The sequence below is a fragment of the Nycticebus coucang genome, chromosome X (genome assembly GCF_027406575.1).
Source record: "Nycticebus coucang isolate mNycCou1 chromosome X, mNycCou1.pri, whole genome shotgun sequence".
Taxonomy (NCBI): domain Eukaryota; kingdom Metazoa; phylum Chordata; class Mammalia; order Primates; family Lorisidae; genus Nycticebus; species Nycticebus coucang.
In genome coordinates, this window is record NC_069804.1 from 150,265,747 (window position 1) to 150,285,394 (window position 19,648).

Sequence of the window (19,648 nt, forward strand, 5' to 3'; positions counted from 1 at the left end):
GGAATAAATTTCAAGCTCCTTACTATGGCTTCAAATGCCTTTCATGATAAGCCCCTGCTTGCCATCTTCATTTCCTGCCATCCTCCTGGATCCGTCATGATTTGCTTCTTTGGGTATACGTTTGTATTTACTAAAACATATTGTATTCTTTCACTTCTCTATGAAGGGAGTATTGCTGCACCCCAAAGGACAAGTCCCTAGCCTGTAAGAAGTCATCTCTTAGTGTTGACCGTGATGAATCCGATATTCTGTTGGAGATACCAGCCCTCCCTTCTCTGGCTGTTCTATATGAGAATTCAGTCACATTTCTGAAGTTTAAAATGAGTTAACCTGCCATCTGTTTAAAAGCCATTGCTCTAATTTAGTTTATTCTTATTCACTTCAGAGTAAGTATAGCTTAACAACTTCTGCAACGTGGGTCTAAAAATATTCACGCAGCATATCTATATATGTATTATATATAATTTGGGTGGGGAGAAACTGAGTTAAAGAGGGGCTAAATCTCTCCTTTATGCAAGAGAATTCAAATTATTGATATTTACCTTAAAGTCATAGATCTTTTGAGAGAGAATTTTTTTTTGAATTTGCAAGATTCATTCTTGCTGTTCTAAAATTTCTTAAGCATGCAGAACTCCAAAATTACTAACCTACTATCCAGTCTTCTTTTATTAAGCCTTCCTGTAGATCTTTACCTATTTCACAGAGTCTCATTTTAATTTCTCTGCCTAGGCTAAGAAAGTGATGCATGAGAAATAGTAGGATGACTGCCTCTCCTTGAGACAATAAAATCATCTCTTACTGCAAGCTATGTGTTTAGTATCCACTACTTATTCACCCAAGAAATTATCTCTTACCTTATTTCTTAAATCTATAGCATGCTTGAGTTCCATGAAAAACATTAAGTACATTATTTGCCTTTCATCAAAATGACTTTAGTCTGAGCAATAGGTGCTAACTCTAACTCTGGAAATTAGTTGTATATGACATGGCTTCGGCCTGTCATTTCAGTATGTTTTTTAATTTGATTGGATTTATACTTTTATTTATGACAGGTGAGAGTGCCACTTAACATGGTAGGGATAAAACTTACGGAACATATTACACCAAAAGGTGATATAAGATGAATCTATAAATCTTTTTAAAGAAGGATTCTAATAAATGCATGGATGGTAGATTTACAATTAGAAGTTATACCGTGATTTTCCAGATCCCTGCTTACAGAGTCTGTTAGAAAGTTGTTAGATTCATGAATAGGAGGAAAAGTCAGTGCTAACACAGAAACTGCCTTTTTCTTTTATCATGATTGGGTGCAAAAGAGTGAACTGGAAGAAGTAATAAATATTAAGCATGACATCCTAAGGATTGATAATGGTCTATAGGATAATGTAAAATGCTTTTTAGCATTTTATGCTGAGTCATTTCTTGAATGTTATAAACTATAATGCATTTTAATGAAAATGTGTTTCAACCTAGATATGGCTTTCAGATAAAAATACAAAACCATCTGAGGGTCAAAACACCACAGAAGAGAGAAATTAGTAGAATAAAGGCAAAGTGACAGCTATTTTACACCAGGCAGAGGCAAACAACAAACTCATTAGATTATTCTTGTGAGACAGACATTAAAGCTCTGAAAAATTCTTTTAGATGACTTTGGTAAGAAGGAAAACAAAAGCTATTTGTGTTGGGATAAATTGTATGCTCATTATGTTTACCTCAGCTCAAACTAATAATCTTCATAATAATCCTTTTTTTTTTCTACTAATAACAATCACCAATCTTTGTTTACATCTGCTAAGCAATGTCCTGGGTGTTTTACAAGCTTCAAACCATTTAACTACTAAATTATAAAAACCCTTGATGAAAGTATTATCAACATTCCCATTTTATAGATGAGAAAACTCAGGCACACAGACATTAATGAAGTTGCCAGTACTGTAGGTGAAAGAGCTGGGTTTTGATAAGCATGTTTATATTTAGGAAATATTGTGTGAGGGGGCACTGTTTATTTAGATTTAATGGGAGAAACTCAATTTCTAGCCTCTCCATTAAAAAAGATCTAAGTTCTTAAATTTTCCAAAATTTGAACATGCCACATTCTATTTTCTTTCTTCCCTTTATAGTGAGGCATTTGCACATTTTCTTTGTGAGGAGGGTAAAATGAACACATTCCACTCTTCTTATTCTATTGTTTTCAGCACTTTCTTACTGCACTGTACTAACAGTCCCAGAAGGTAGGGCAATTTGGGCTAGTCTAAAGGAGGCAGAAGAAAGTACTAAAATTAAGAAAGTACTCAATTTTGGTGCAGAGAGCAATGTGAAGTAGCTTTTTGCCTTCTGAAATAGTTTCATCCCTAAAATTTGGATCAGAGAACTGTGCTCAATATTGTATCTTTTCTAATTCTGTATTGTTAATATCTATTCTGTTCAACTTTTTACATATGGGCCATATAGTATGTTATGGCAAGATTTACAGACCGCATTTATTTCATCTGTAGAGTTTTAGTGCTACCTGAATCCCCTGAAGATGGTATAAATTGCTGCTAATTTCACGGTAACAGAAAATGATCATCCATGTTATTAACTAACTAGATATTGGGCCTGAGAGCTGAAACTCCTACTCCCCTACTCATTCAAAACAACAGCCCATTTGAACCCAGGCACAATGTATTCCTGTGAATTTCTATTACCTATGAGTTTCTGTTGTCTCCTATACAAACTGCTGACTGTAGAAAAACTTGATCAAAACATCAAAGATAGCCAAGAGAAGCTGCGTTTGTGCCCTTCTCAACCATTGATGAAGTACCTTAACCTCGCCTTCTCTTGGTGCCTTGCATATGGTCATCTGTCTTCCTGACTACTACTTCGTATGGCTTATTTGTAAATTCAAGCAAATGTGCTTCTGACTGGCACTGATACATCACTGATGCCAAAATATCAGAGAAGATGAAGCCTAAGGACATATTTTTTGATTTAGATGGAAAATATTACAGATTTATGGGGAAGTGATGACAATAGCCATTCCATGACATCTTTATATAATCAGTATCTTTCCACGCCTCTCTTCACCAAATTTTATGATCTCAAAACTTTTTCAAAGAAATTATTTTCTTTCTGACCCATAGTGAGTAGGTGTGGAGATGGGGCTGGTTGGCCGAACAACCTAGCTCTGGCTTTTCACATGCTGGATTTCACTAGTTTCCAATAACCACTTACAGAGCCATAATGCACAGAATGTCTACTGATGTCCCACTGATGTCGATGTGATTTCCCCTAGTGGATTGAGGGCAGTACAGCATGCAGTCATTAGTATCTAAAGGTTATGTATAATGGATAATAGAGGAAAATGAAATAGCAGAAAGAAATTTGCACAGGAAACAAAAGCAGTAAGTAGTTTCAGTGAAACATTTACTTGGGTTATACAGCAACTGCAAAGGAGTATTAAAAAAATGACTACAGACTCAGCAATAGAGTGAAAATGGTTTCATATTTTGAAATATAACACTTTTTTATTTCAAACACAGAGAGCCATTAAAAAATCATCTTGTATATTACAGTTCTTATGTGGCATCTTTCACCTGAATGTCTATTTATGAATTTTTACTCTACCCTCCTAAGATGGTCACCAATGTGGCACAGATGGGATAAATCAAAGAAGAGATTTTTACTGATTTATTCACTGTATGTGCTGCCTAAATGAGCACTTTACTGATTTATTCAAAGTCACATAATGTCTACTTAATAACAGAACCAGGAACAAAGTTACAGTATTTGCCATAAACATCTCATCACGTTGAATGCATTCAACCTACTATGCTAGCATTTAGCCTGTTATTTCTGTATCTAAAAAGTCTCCCAGTAAATTATTTCAACAGATATCTCTTACCAATCAACTAATCTTAGTTTCACTCACCATTGCAAGGAATAATCTGGTATATCTAATTGAATTTATAATTTAATGAGAAATAAAAGGTCTAGAAGACTTATTTAGTAGAGTTAGAAGTAAACAAGCTGTAAAGTTTACTATAGTGCTAAAAGGACAGCAAGGCCTAGTGTTCAAGACCTGAAGTCAGTCCTCAATCCCTGGGCCAGGGACAGGTATGGCCTGTTAGGAACTGGGCCACACAGCAAGAGGTGAGAAGCAGCTGATCAAGCAAAGCTTCATCTGCATTTATAGCCGTTCTTCATCACTCGCATCACTTCCTGAGCTCTGCCTCCTCTCCTATCCCTCTTACACTCTCACCCCACTTCTGGTCACTGGAAAAATTGTCTTCCATGAAATTGGTCCCTAGTTCAAAAAGGTTGGGCACTGCTGCTCTGGAGTTAGCCAGATCTGACTTGAAGCTCAGGATCCTCACTTGTTCGTGATGTGACCTCTTAAACTCAATGGGATCTCTAGGTAGCATCTTAACTTTTCTATACCTCAGTTGTATAAAACACATATAACACTGATACCTACCCTTAAGAACTGCTAGAATTAAGTGAGCTAACACAAGCAAAGTGCTTATCATAACTTATTTTTTTCAACCAACTTTTACTGTCAGGGTTTGTATGTGCTAGGCATTGTTTTGGTGCTGGGATATAGCCATGAACAAAATGGTTAACTTTTGGAACTAGTGAATTTTAAAAGCTACTAATAATTTTAATGATATTAATGGTCATAATAATGATAATATTTAACATTTATGTGATACTTGCTATATTTTAGGCAGTATTCCAGGCACTTTAAGTATATGTACTCATTTAATTATCAAAACAATCCTATGTTATAGGTACTCTTTTAAGCCCATTTTATAGATGAGGAAATGGAGGCCTGAAAGGTCAAGTAATTTGCCCAAGGTATTTAATAAGTGATAGAGATCTGAAAATCCATGCTCATAATTAATATGCCATTGTTTACCCTATAAAAAGGCAGCACTTTAAATCACTGAAATGTTCTACTTTTACTTATAAAATGAATAAATATGTAACCTTATTAAACAAATCTCAGAATAAATGATAAATCGATATAGGAGTGGCCATTATTAATAAATTTAAATAGAAATATAGTTTTGAACATAGTTTATATGCCAATTCATAAAGAAATTGTTATTATTTGGATTTATTTATACCAAGAGTTAAATTTTATATCTGAAACATTCTCTCTCTATACAGCAAAAGTTAATGGAAAATAATCCTTAAAACAAGAATCTATTTCATAACTGAAAAAATATCGAAAAGTCCTCTGATGTATTTAAACTTCTCAAATTATTCCTTATTTTGAATGATTTTATATTAAAATCCTGTTTGAGTTGTAATACATTCTCATCCTCCACCTCCATCCCTTCAGCAGTATTTCTCATTACAGTTTATTACAAACCAAATAAACACACATGTCGGGTTATCCCGAAATGCCTGAAATAAAAGACACATTTTTTTGATATTATAGGTTCATATTATCCATGTTTACTAGAAGCATTGTTCAAATATATTCAGATTGTGTGTTGAAAATATAAAAGAGAGAATCATGAGCATCAGCATAGGTTATGGTCCTATTTACATCATTAGTGACTTCCTTACAAAATGTATCTGTTTATTTTACTTACCACCCTCTGTTCTATGACTCCCACATAAACTTGTTATGTAAACTTTCTTATTGTTCACATATTAGATAAATGAGAATTAACCAAATGTGTAATTATAATTTATAATTATAAGAAAGTCTAAATCTCTTTTTCTCAACCTCTCAGAATCATATCCACTGGGTCTTAGTGGGTAATTCTGCTTCAACTAAGAAATTGGGTTAAACCTGTGAAAAGTGACTAGTGACATACCTGGACAGATTTTGTTTTTATCATGATATTCTACTTATTTTAGAAATAGTGCTTCCACAAAATACATGTATCTTAAGTTAATTTTCATCTTAGATGGCGAAACCACTCGAGGAATGAAATTAATATTCAGTCAAAATTAAATGCCACTGAGAAAAATCAATATAATTTACTATCAAATGAGGGTGACTTTAATCAGAGTGACTGAAGAACAACAACAATATTTGTCTTAAAAGTGGAAAGAGTTCCTTGTGACCATTTTTTGCTTTATCTTCCCAAACATAGTAACCACATAAATTTGCAGTCATTTACCTAGTGAAATAAGAATATGGTCTTTGGTCACAGTATAAAAATCTGAATTCTTGGGGAAAAAACTATCCAATGAATTTTCTGATAGCTTTCATGTAACTACTGCTTTAATGAAATTGCTACCTGAAAATTCAGTAGTAGTATTATTGTTTAACTATAATTTAAGAACTATAGCAGATTGGTACTTATGACTTCTAATGAGAAAACCATAAGAACCTTTTAATTGAAGGGAAAATGGTTAACTACAGTAATTGCAATCAATAAGGCTGTGTTAGTAGTATAAATATTTCTTCTCAAACAGCATTTCTTACTCTCCTCGGCATTATTCAAAGTAAGGAAGTGAAGAATCTAATTAGAAATTCATTTGTTATTTATAATATTAAGCCTTGGTTCAAATTTGTACATCCCAAAGTTGAGAGAGAAACCCCCACCATAAGTAAAACAAGACTTTGATTAAGAAGAAAACTGAGGCATAAAAAAGGCTTACCGATCACATAGGCTAATAGCAAGGCCAAAGTCACTGTGATTGCAGTGGCGCTCAATGCTGTGCACTTCCAATTGCAGCACCTATAAGGTTTGTGAAAGGTAAAGGCAGGCCGGGAAAAGGTGCTTCGAGGAAGAGGCCTGGGAGGGGGTGAGTACACGGTATTGGATGTCAGAGGGTAGTTCTGACTGGCCGCACTGAAGATAGCAGAAGAACCAGATCCATGTTTGAACAGGAAATGCCTGTGGAAAGAAAACCAAAGTTTACACTATAAAAACCAAGGCCAACTGTTACAAAACCCTAAATTCCGCTAATTGCCACCATTATGCTATGACCAAACTCAGGGGTACCTGGAAGGGCTCAACACAATTTTCACACACATAAGAGATGCTCTAAATCGTCCCTGGTGTTCTCTCCCTTCTTTGCTCCTTTTTGTCTTTTCTCATTTAGAGCTTTTCTCTTTTAGATCTTTAAGGGAAACAAAGGAGTCCCGTGTTCTCTGACTTTCTGGCTAGTGAGTGCTAACATTCCACATTTGAAACTGATTTCAAAACCAGACAGAGATGTACCACAGGCATTTGAGTAATTAGAGTAGCCTGGATACTAGAGATTTTCCTCACTAACAAATTTGAGAGAGCTTTCACAGTCACATTTTCGTTCAACATTTTATTATACAAATTATCAAACAGCCAAGCTGATAGAATTTTATAACAAATATCTCTATATTCACCAACTAGACTCCATGGTTAACACTCTACTATATTGAATTTATCATGTATTTATCCATTTCTTCATTCCTCTCTCCATCTATCAGTCTATCTTAATTTTTAAGCATTTTGAAGTATGTTGCATACATAGGTACACTTGTCTTCACATATTTCAACTTGCATATAATTATCTAGAGTTTGTTATTTTAACAGATTTTTAATGTAAAATTTATACACAATAAAATGCACAATTTTAAGTGCACATTTGCTGAAATTGACAAATGTAATCACCTATGCAAAAAAAGCCCTATCATCATCCCAAATGTTCCCTACTATCTTTTCTAAGTAAATCCCTATTCCCACACTCAGAAACAACCACTGTTCTGCACTTTTTCCACCATACATTTATTTTGCCTCTTGTTGAACTTCATACAAATGGAGTCATGTTGCTATCATGTTTGAATTACTATGGTATGACTGTTGACCATTCACAAGTATTATAATACAGGCCTCTCATAAATAGTAGTGATGAAGGAGTTGCCAAAAACAAATGAATGAAAGTATATTTTTGTGCATATATTTTATACTTACTGAGTGCTAAGTGCCAAGTGTTGTACTGAACACTCATTAGCATGTTGTTTGTCTTCACTTTATGAAATAGGCTATGTTATTATCCTCATTATGCATTTAAGGAAATGGAGACCTAAAGAGGTTAACAACTTGCCTAAATTTACCTCACAGGCAAAAGAATGACAGAGCCAGAATCAGAACCTAGATCACTGGAGTCCTAAAGTCCTTATTTTTTTCTCTTTTTAATTTTTTCTTTTCTGTTATTTCCTAAAAAATTTTAATTGACAGATAATAGCTGCACGTATTTATGGAATACATAGTGATGTTTATATAGAGACATTGTTCAGTGATCATATTAGGGTAATTAGAATATCTATCAGCCGAAGTTCTTAATCTTACCCACTCTACTGTACCACCTGGGGTAGTAAAATGCATTGCTAAACAAAACATATTCTTTTTTTTTTTTTTTGTAGAGACAGAGTCTCACTTTACCGCCCTTGGTAGAGTGCCATGATGTCACAGGACTCACAGCAACCTCCAGCTCTTAGGCTTAAGCGATTATCTTGCCTCAGCCTCCCATTCTAGTGCTACATTTTAATGTACAACATTACCCCTTCACTAAGCAAAAAGTTAACATCACCTGGTACATGTAACATATGCTGGAAAGCATAAATTATTATTTTAAAACTGATTTCTAGCTTCCATATTTAAGGAACAAAAACATGCGCGTTTTAAAAAATGACTCTAAGTGCTAGTTAATGGAAAATATGCACAATAGAGAATTTTGTGTTAGTATCATGAAGTTAAATATTTTTCAAAGGGCTGGCTTGATGGGGGTGCAAGTTCAGGTCTTTCCTTAGGGTAATTTGGCATTATGTATCAAAAGACTTTAATAATTCCTTGAAGCAATAATGAAACTTATAGAAATTTACTCTCAGGAAATGATGTGTATAACAATGTACATAAGAAATCATTCATTGCAGTGCTATTTAAATAGTAAAAATAAACACCCAAATGTCCAATAACTGGTGTTTCATTAAGTAAATTATTTTATAAACACTTCTTAATACAATACCACAAAATTATAAATTGTGTTGCAAAAGAATATATATTCACTAAGAATAGTGTCTACAGATATTACCAAGTTAAGAAAGGCAGGCTTCACAAGAGTATGAGCAAAAACATATAATTTTTAAAAGAAAAAATACAGATAGGCTTATGGAAAAATTATAATTTGTGTTGCCTTTGGATGATGGGACATTTTATGAAATTTTCTGCCTCAGGTTTGTGTCGATTTTGTAACTAAGATCAAAAAGATTCATGGGTGTGGGGAAGTGGAAAAGTTCACTGGATGACACTAACCACAGGAACAGTTGGTTCCATTTAAGTAAACATGATGTATTGAGCACCTGGAAGGACCAGGAACTGAGATAGTCATTTCACCTCCATTATTTTGGTCTTATATGTCTATGAGGTTGTTACTGTTATCCTTATATTCCATAGGTTGAGACCTGAAGAGTTTTTGTAGGAGTAGAGTGGTGATGATACTCATCATAATTATGTTAATAAGAGGTGACTTTGATAAAGCATTCCCCCTGCTCAGGGCTGGACAGGAACTCCATTTCCTCAGCCCACGCAGACCCACAAACCTGCTTGAACACAGATCACATTCCGTGGGCTCCAAACAGGTTCATAGCAACCAGTCTGACCGGCATTCCACCTAAGCGGCCACTCCCTGAGCAGAGAACACACCCTAAACAAGAAGCTGCCAATGCTAGAGCACAGAACACACCCTAAAGAAGGCCGCATTCCTACACAAGGGCAGTTGGATAATTAACTTTTGCAAGCCTCTGGTGCAAAACAGTTATGACATTCTTTTGCACTGAAACCCGCCTGCCTGCAGGATAGGAAAAGCGGTAATAACCCCCAGTCAGAAGGCCCACATGAGCTACCTCCTCAGACCCTCTCTCCATTGGCGGAGGCTCTATCCCCCTCTTTTGTTCACATATATCTATATCTATATATCAATAAAATCTATCCTGTTGCTTATTCTTGGAGGCCCATGGATTCATTCTTCAAATCTCTGAGACCAAGGACCTAGCAGAGAAAGAGTTTCCAGCTCCAACATTTGAGTGCTTACTGGTGCCAGGCTTTCTACTAAATACTTCACATAGTATTATTTTACTAAATCTTTATAACAACTTTATTAAAAGTAGTAACTCCATTTTATGGATAAGGAAACTAAAGTACAGAGAGGTTAAATAATTTGTCCATGGCCCCATAGCTAGTAATTGAATAAGCTGAGTTTAAAACACAGGCAGTCTGACTTCAGAAACTCGACTTTTAACCAGTACGTTGCAGTACGCTATACTAGGGTTATGCAGTTAGTGAGACACATTAAGAATGCGATTCAGTCCTGCTAAGGTACAGAAGCAGCAGGCTTTGTGTTGAATTTGGCACATGGATGGTGTTAAACTGAGCCACACTTTTACCCTGTTCCCTTCTGGACTAAAGACAAGCATGTGAGAATGATAGCTACAGAAATCACAGTGTTGGAAGGGACCGTCAAAAATATCTAATAGTCCCAATCCATCATTTTGCAGTTAGGGAAACTGAGACCCAGAGAACAAAAGTGACTTACCTAAAAGTAATGTAGCTGGTCAATGGCATGGATGACAATGGAATCTGGGACTTTCAAAATAGACTATTTCCATTGCCCAATGCTACCTGCTGACTATAGACTTCAGCAGATTAGTATCAGGTTCTAATGCCTGGGTTATCTGACCCAGGCTCAACAAATATTATCTGTTCAAATGATACTACATAATACGGGTCTGTGCTGCTGTATGTCATATGTTCTTACAGCAAGTTTTAAAGACTATCTTAAATATTTTGGATGAACTGGTAAGCATTATAAAGATGCTACCCTTTAGTTGATGAGATATTGCTGAAAGATATATTGCTGCTCTCTAAAGGCATCCAGTTCATCCCCAGAATGAAGAAATAGTATATAAAAAAATCCCCAGAATGAAGAAATAGTATATAAATAATAAGAACACTATATACATCTATATATAGTTGCAGTTTTTGGCCGGGGCTGGGTTTGAACCCGCCACCTCTGGTATATGGAATATGGGGCCGGTGCCCTACTCCTTTGAGCCACAGGTGCCACCCAGAACAAATATATTTTATTGACTAAGTCACTCATAGCATTGTGCTCTTTCTATTTGATTGTGGTCCTTCTTTAAGGCTTTGAAATAATCTCCTCCACACCATGAAGAAGTAGATTTCTTCTTTAATGTCCGGTTAACTCTCCCAGCCTGTATTTTCCCCTTTGGCCCTCTGGTTAACTAGTAAGTGAGAAGTGTAGCACTGTACGGGTAGCATAGCTTCTTTTCCTTCCCACCCCTGCCTTGTGGTTACTCTGGAGGCAGTAAAATATCACTTACATATTACTGATCCTATATAGCGACACTCTGATATTTCCTATGGGATAAAGGAGAATTGCAGCAGTATGGGGCTCTTTTACTCCATGTTTAGAGATAAAATCTTCAATCTTTTGCATATTTATGAAAGAGAACCATTGGATTTTTGAGACAATGTAAGTGGCCCAATATGTTGTAAATTGATTTGGTTTGGTATAACATTAACAGGTAGAAGAAAGGCAAAGAAAGATAGAGAATCGTGGTTATTATCATGGCAATGACAAGCAATAATCAATATCCCTGAGCTCTATAATTTCATCCTGATGTACACCAAAAGATTTCCAAATGCAGTTTCATAAGTAAAATATTACAGCATAATGAATAAATTTAACGGTTGCGGCAGAACAACATTTAAACTAATTCATATTTGAATGGAATCCAAATCACAGTCCTTAGTGAGGGTAGATAATAAAACGAGTTCATATAGGAAGGTTTTTGTTTTCTTATAAACAAGCTCAGATTGAGATTCTACGCTGAAAGTGATCTATGCTTTGATGTGCGTCATGAAAAACAGCAATGCATATGCTATATATTATCATACACATTGCAATACATTGTTGGAAAGGGAAACTAGTACCTAAATGTGTTTTCATAGTCCCTGAAAAAAGTAGGAGCATAAAGACAAATGCTCAATGCTAGACTTTAGCTATGTGCTCATAAAATCAGATCATCTGTCTAAGCACATTGCTTTTCCCTGGGGACCTGAAGATATACTAAAATGTTGCTATCAATTTCATACAAGTAGGTTTTTTCCACACAGCAAATGATAAAAATGCAGTTCAAGAGTTTATGTGTAAGTAGCACTCTTCTCTGCATCTGTTTTAATATTCAAGCTCAAATTTAAAAAGGAAAAGCAAGATATTGCCAAAAGGAAATGGGCATATAAGGAAATTGGAAAAAAAAATACCTTCAAGAATGATGAGACCTAGTGGTGGTAAATGGGAATATAATAAATGGTCCTGTAAGGATTTTAAAGTCATCTATAAAAAGGGGAAATGTACTCTCTCTTTTTAAACCCCTTATACTACATAATTCTGAGGGTATCTGTTGGCACTAAATAATGTGATATAATGTGGCACTTAAAATTCTATAGGAAATAGACAGAAATCTACAACTTTCTAACAAGGGATGCATAAATAACTAATGATTTTTTTCTTTTACATCTTGTAAACATTCTTATTAGATACATAAACTGTATTCCCTTAGGTATAAGAACACAACTCATTTTATACTCAGAAAAAAGACTTCAATGTGATTCCAGTAAAAGCTGAGGTCAATTTTTTTTTTTTTTTTTAGAGACAGTCTTACTTTGTCGCCCTAGGTAGAGCTGTGGCATGACAGCTCACAGCAACCTCCAGCTCTTGGGTTTAGGCGGTTCTCTTGCCTCAACCTCCTGAGTAGCTGGAACTACAGTTGCCTGCCACAATGCCCAGCTATTTTTTTGCTGCAGTTTGGCCAGGGCGGGGTTCAAACCTGCCACCCTCAGTATATGGGGATGGCGACCTACTCACTGAGCCACAGGCACCACCCTGAGGTCAATTTTTTTTAAAGGAAGACTACAAGGTAAGAGGACCAAATCATATTTAAATAGGTTAGTACAATTTATCTACTGTTCTTTTAAAAGAAATTATTCAATGCATTTTTATTGTGGTAAAAACCGTATTACATAAAATTTACCATCTTAGGTATTTTTAAGTGTACATTAAGTATATTCACACTGTTGTACAACAGATCTCCAGAACTTTCTCATCTTACAAATACGAAGCACAAAAACACTATACTCACATTAAACAACTCATCTTTTCCCCTTACCCCGAGGAACCATCATTCTACTATTTGTTTATATGATTTGGGTTACTTTACATATCTTACATAAGTGGAATTATATGGTATTTATCTTTATGTGATTGATTTATTTCACTTACCATAATGTTCCCAAGGTACAACCATGGTGTAGCATGGGATAGAATTCCCTAGCTTTTTAAGGATAAATAATATTCTATTGCATGTATGCACCACATTTTATCTATTTATCCACTGATGGACACTTAGGTAGCTTCCACTTCTTAGTTATTGCGAACAGTACTTCTATGAACATTGGTGTACAAACATCTCTTCGGGATATGCTTTCAATTCTTTTGGCTATATACCCAGATGTGGGATTGCTGGATCATATGGTAGTACCATTTATATCTTTCTGTGGATATTCTATGCTGTTTTCCATACTGTTTGCTATTTTACAATCCCACCAACAGCGTAGAAAGGTTCCATTTTCTCTATATCCTCACCAACATTTTTTTTTTTTTACAGTAGCCATCTCAGTGGGTGTGAGGTGACGTATCATTGTGATTGTGATTTGCATTTCTCTGATGATTAAAGATGTTGAACATCTTCTCATATGCTTGCTGGCCATTCATGTATCATCTTTGGAGATATTTCTATTTATAGGTATTTATCCTAATTCCTCAAAAACAAGAAAATAAAAGAAAATGCCTTGGTGGGTCAGCCCCATTTTCTTCTCTATCAAGAATACCTAGTTTTGTTTTGTAGAAAAAAGTGGTTACTACTAAAGACAACAACCTCAAAATCTCTAGTTTCCCCCAATAACTCTTTACCCACTCTCCTTTTTAGAATAAGTACTCCTGAGAAGAGTATTTATCTAAAATCTTCTTGAGCATAATAGCACTGTCAGTTTGAACAACCTCTTGGAGTAACAAAATGTATTCCACTACTAACAAGTTCATAAAGTAAGGTTTCATTTTATTTGCTGTGGGATTCTTTCTTCCAAATACTAAACCACCTATGTTCACACTTTCCCTCTAAATCTTACATGCCAAGTATTGATAAAAAAAAAAAAAAAATCTATGCTCTGACCATGTTGTATATAATTTTTGAGGGTTTTTTTTTTTAAAGTTTTGGGACATCTATGTAAATCTTAATTTTCTTAGGTGTAAGTCTTAGTGCTATAATATATTCTCAAATAAAAATACTGTATAGTGTAGATTGTTACTCTTGTGATTTTGCAAGTAGAGTAGTCAGCTAAAGGTGGAGCTCTTTTTAAAACCTGTTTATGGCTATCGTTTTCTCTCCTCCTTTATTCACCAGGAGTATCTGCCCTACTTGCTCATATGTCTCTGGATTGCATATTCCTTAAGGGCAGGAAACAAGTCTTAATGTCTGGTAGATTCTAGGTATTTGAAGATACTCAATGAATATATATTTATTTGTGTGATTCTTTTGCTTCTTCTAAAAGGCTCTTGCTAACTGTGCAGAATAAATGAAGTTTGGGGACTCCAAAATAAGTGTTTCACTTGTGAGCAAATATCTCTTGGCTTGTAAAATTTCAAAATACAGCAATAAGCTTCATTACATTTTCACATAGTCTAAAATAAATAAATCAAAGAAATAGTTGATTCATGTTTTATCTCTTTTTGTAAGGCTTTTCGGTAATGAATGAACTACTTTTAAAATACTAATAATTTAAAAATAATTGCTGTTAATGATAATGGCAACATTGGTGACCACTTACTAAACATCTATCGTGTACCAGGCACTACGCTAAAGTATTCTCTGTGTGTTTGTGTCTGCATGTTTCATGGAACCTGCACAATTACCCTAAAAGGTAGATGATATCATCTGCATTTCATAGGTAAGAAAGTCAAGGATCAGATATTAAGATTAAATATATTCCCTAAGATCACATAATTAGTAAGAGATAGAGTTGGGGATCAATTTCAATGTTGTTGATTACTAGAATGCAAACTACATAGAAATACTGCCTGTCTTCTTTACTACTGTATCCCCAATATCTAAAATGGGCTCTAGCAAATAATAGGTGTGCAATAAATATTTTTAAATCCATTCATGAATAATAAAACCCCGTTAAAATCAACCACTGTGTACATATTAGCTCACAATATCACTTATACTGTTAATCAGAAGGTAATATAATCTTTTTTTGTTCTTTTCTTTATTTTTTTTTTAAGAGACAGAGTGTTACTCTGTCACCCTGGGTAGAGTGTCATGGCATCATAGCTCACAGCAACATCAAATTCTTTTATGTGTGTGTGTGTATAGAGACAGAGTCTCACTTTCTCGCCCTCACAGCTCACAGCAACCTGTAACTCCTGAGCTTATGCGACTGTCTTGCCTCAGCCTCCCGAGTAGCTGGCACTACAGGTGCCTGCCATAACACCCGGCTATTTTTTTGTTGAAGTTTGGCTGGGGCCAGGTTTGAACACGCCACCCTCAGTATATGGGGCCGGCGCCCTACCCACTGAGCTACAGGCACCGCCCAACATCAAATTCTTGGTCTCAAGCAAACCTCTGTCCTTAGCCTCCCAAGTAGCAGGGACTATAGATGCCTGCCACAATGCCTGGCTAGTATTTCTATTTTTAGCAGAGCCAGGGGCTCACTTCTGCTCAGACTGGTCTCCATACTCCTGAGCTCAAGCAAGGAGTATGGAGTAGCCTCCCAGAGTGCTAGGATTACAGGCATGAGCTAGCATGGCCAGCCAGTCTTCTTAATTCATAAGATCATCTGGTCTTTTTCTTTTCAAAGATGAATATATATAAACTTAGCATTCTAGTGATTATAATTTTTGTGGAAATATGTCAACTCAAAATTATAGAAGTGGCAAGGAGGGCACATACTTATCATCATTATGAAAGTGAGGTCATTGTCATGTTTATTTGTTTAGAACATGGAGGACATCAGAAAATTTCCATGCAGTAGTGTATTGGATTTTCTGGTATAAATTAAACATTCTGTAACTAGATGTCTAGACATAAATTGGAACTAGGAGTGAGGCAGTAGATATATAAATGCTACTGAAAGAAAATATTCTATATTCCATAATGTTGGACCAGGTTGCTTTAACATACCCCCCCAAATTAAAATAAACAATTATGCTTTACTTCATAATAATGCCCTTTCAAGTCACCTTTAACTCTTCTCCAAATTAGATCTATGCACTGAAGATCTAACTTTAATTTCAAAATTGATATTAAAATCTCTACACCAGTTGAGAGTAAATATCAAATTAATAGTTTCTATTAATGCAAAATGTTCCTGTATTAAAAGGCTTGGGCCAATATATAAAAATTATTTACTTAGAAAAGTAAGCTTACCATATTTTCATTCTGTTTGTACACATTTAATAGTAATGTAGTTTTGAGACCTGGTATAGAAGCTATAATCTTTTCAAATGACAGAAAATGTAAAAAGCTATTGGCGGGTGAGGTTTTTCAATCCTCTTATGATTTCGTACAAATTCCCTATGAAGAAATAATAGAATGTCACTCCATAGTTTTCAGTAGTTCATTCTCTAACAAGGACTACTTAAAATGGGAATGGTCATGAGACCTAGGAAAAATTGTGACTACATGTTTAAAACTAGAGAAGACTCTAAATTTCCTAGGATTTTTAAAATTTCTTTATTTTATAAAGAAACTCAGTTACATTTCGTTTGCAAAAACTGAAAGTCAGTTTCTAATTTCACCCACCAAAGTAACCTGCTGATTTTATAGAATTGATCTGCACTGTTTACTTGGATTATTATTTTTATTCTTTTTTAAGGGAGGGAGTAATGGGAAGAGTATTATATACATTGATTACCTTTTTAGTCATCCTCATTTTCTATTTTCCTCCTTTATTTTATGAGCCAGTTGACATGGTATACTTTTCTGTATCATTTGTTTTTATTGAATTGTAATCTACATTAGCAAGGACATTTTATTTAAATAATGTTTCAAATTAATTACAAAGAAGAGGAAAAAAAGAAAGAAATAGCTTCTTACTTTGTTAGGAATGTAAGAGTTCAAAGGAAGGCAGGGCTTAAAATAAAGTTCTTCTTATTTCAAGCTAAAAAAGCTCCTACCAAATTAGTTACAAAGGAGTACAAGAGTGACAGAGACTGAGAGTTTCTCACTAAACTCTTTAGACTGAAAATCTAGATTATCATACCAATGCAACTTTTGAAGGATGCTGATAAATATTTGCCTTACATCAGCTTTCATTTCTTTAAAAGTCTTACTCATATGTACCTTGTACATTCAAAGTAAGAGTGCTTTACAATGCCAAAGGAAACAAAAAAAAGGAAATGGGCCATGCCTGTGGCTCAAGCAGTAGGGTGCTGGCCCCATATACTAGAGGTGGCAGGTTCAAGCCCAGCCCCAGCCAAAAACTGCAAAGAAAAAAAAAAAAAAAGAAAGAAAGAAATGCCATTCAAATCAGTCCCCTAACCTATGCAGTATAACATTTCTCTAAAGGACAAACTGGCAAAGGGCATAGCTGTCCTCTAAAACATTAGCCTCAAAATAAAACAGGTAGCCTGAGTCAGAAACTGCTTGGCCCTCACTAACATCCATGTTTTTCTCTCCTCCTGGGTACACAGACAGACTACATTTCCCAGCTATCATTTCTGTTAAATGCAGTCATGTGACCATGTCCTGGCAAATATAATGGAAAGTATGGGCAAAAGTGAGATTTGATATTTTAAGGCGTGGCCCCTAAAAACTTTGCACCCTTAATCTTTAATCTCCTTCTTCATCTACTGGCTAGAAGAAAGCAGACCCAAATATGAGTATAAAAGGAGCTCAGTACATTTATTCCATGGAATACTAGGCAGACATACAAAATCTAAATAATTTGTAACCACAAAAGTATATTAGGTATGTCAATCATTGTCTCTCTGCACAGAGCGCTAGACAAAGTCTCCCTATCCACTATCCCCCTACTCCTGCTCCCCAGTGCCTGCATGCATAGTTAATTGGATCAGAATTGGATATCCAACCTCAGAGGCAATTGCATTCTTTCCCTCTTAGAAATCTAGACACAGAAACACAGCTAGTGAAGCCAAGATACAAGGTTCTGTTGAGTCAGAGCTGGAGTTACAACACAATGGGGGAAACAAAGAAAGAAATCCCATCTGGATTGAACCTTAAGAATGCAGAGAGAAGCAGTGATGAGATATCACCTGGCCTCAAAAATGAAACAGAATAATAGAGAGGCCTATCATTAGGCCTATCTGTACTTGTTTTCTTCTTTCACTGTGAGATTATCACGTTTCTTCAAAAAAATGTTTTAAAAATTTCATTTGTCTCAAAAAAATTTTTTCATTTGTTTTTGAAGGATTGTCTGCTCCCAATACCCAGATAATTTCTAAGAAAATAAGCATTTTTCACAGAATTCATATATATACAACAACCAAAATTGTGTGCCATCCCTTTTCACACAAAAACCAAAAACAAATACAACCCTAAATCCCTACTCCACAGAAATCTGATCTAGAATAAAGTACATAGAAATCTTAATAGTAATTATCTTTGGATGATTGAATTGGTAATTTTTTTTCTTTGACCTTATCTGTGTCCTTTCTAATTTTGAAATGAAAGTCCACTATTTTTATAAGGTCTGTCATGACCTGGCCTCTGCAGGTCTGTGAATCTCACTACTCATATTGTGTCCAATGCTCTCTACACTTCTGGCCATCCTGTCACGTGTCTTCCCAAATGTGCCATTTTCTTACAGGATTCTGTGTCTTTGTAAGCATTTTAGCAAAGAACAATGGCAGAAGAGCTAGGAAATACCCAAAAGTGTGTGTAGGTCTAATGTAAGGCAGGAGAGAAAGGATAAATAATGAACACAGGACAAATGAAGAGCACAGGAGAGAGAAAGGAAATCTTGTAGATGAGTAGATAGGTAGACGGACAGAAAGATAAGGATATATTTTCTATTTTTTTTGTTTTTTGCTTTTTAAAAGTCTTTATCTTTTAGAGATACTGAAGTATTTGTGGTAAAAGTGATATAATATCTAGGATGTGTTCTAAAATAATCTGGGGTTGACAGTGGAAGTAGAGATGGGACCAGAGTGGTCCTGAATTAGTAATTATTGTATTCTGGTCATGGGTATATGGAAATTCTTTGTTTCATTATCTCTACTTAAGTGTATGTTTGAATTTTCTAGAATCATAAGTTTAAAAAATTTTTTTCATACTCCCTCTTTCTATACATCTTTTCTCTGCAACTCTAAATAGCAAAATTCTTTTTTTTATTTTTTATTATTTTATTTTTTTATGAAATCATAGCTGTGTACATTAGTATGATCATGGATGAACCAAGTGTATGGTGCCCCATGATCATACTAAAGGATATATTTTCTAGAATAAGAGATAGTTGCTTCAAGGTCACTCCAGCCTCCTTTGCTCTATGCTATCTAGACCTGATTTAAATAAATAGTCAACAGTGAGGCTGTATTTTTCCAGCTTTTTGCATTCCCAGAA

The 19,648-nt window shown here is 35.1% G+C and overlaps 1 protein-coding gene across 1 annotated transcript in view; it reads right to left on the reverse strand.

Annotated features, from left to right (window-relative positions):
- Window positions 1-19,648, reverse strand: part of TENM1 (teneurin transmembrane protein 1) — a 442,965-nt gene that overhangs the window by 401,642 nt on the left and 21,675 nt on the right. Inside the window, exon 2 of the mRNA XM_053580321.1 lies at window positions 6,607-6,845. Within this exon, the coding sequence (XP_053436296.1) occupies window positions 6,607-6,845 (239 nt within the window). The remainder of the gene's footprint in view (window positions 1-6,606; window positions 6,846-19,648) is intronic.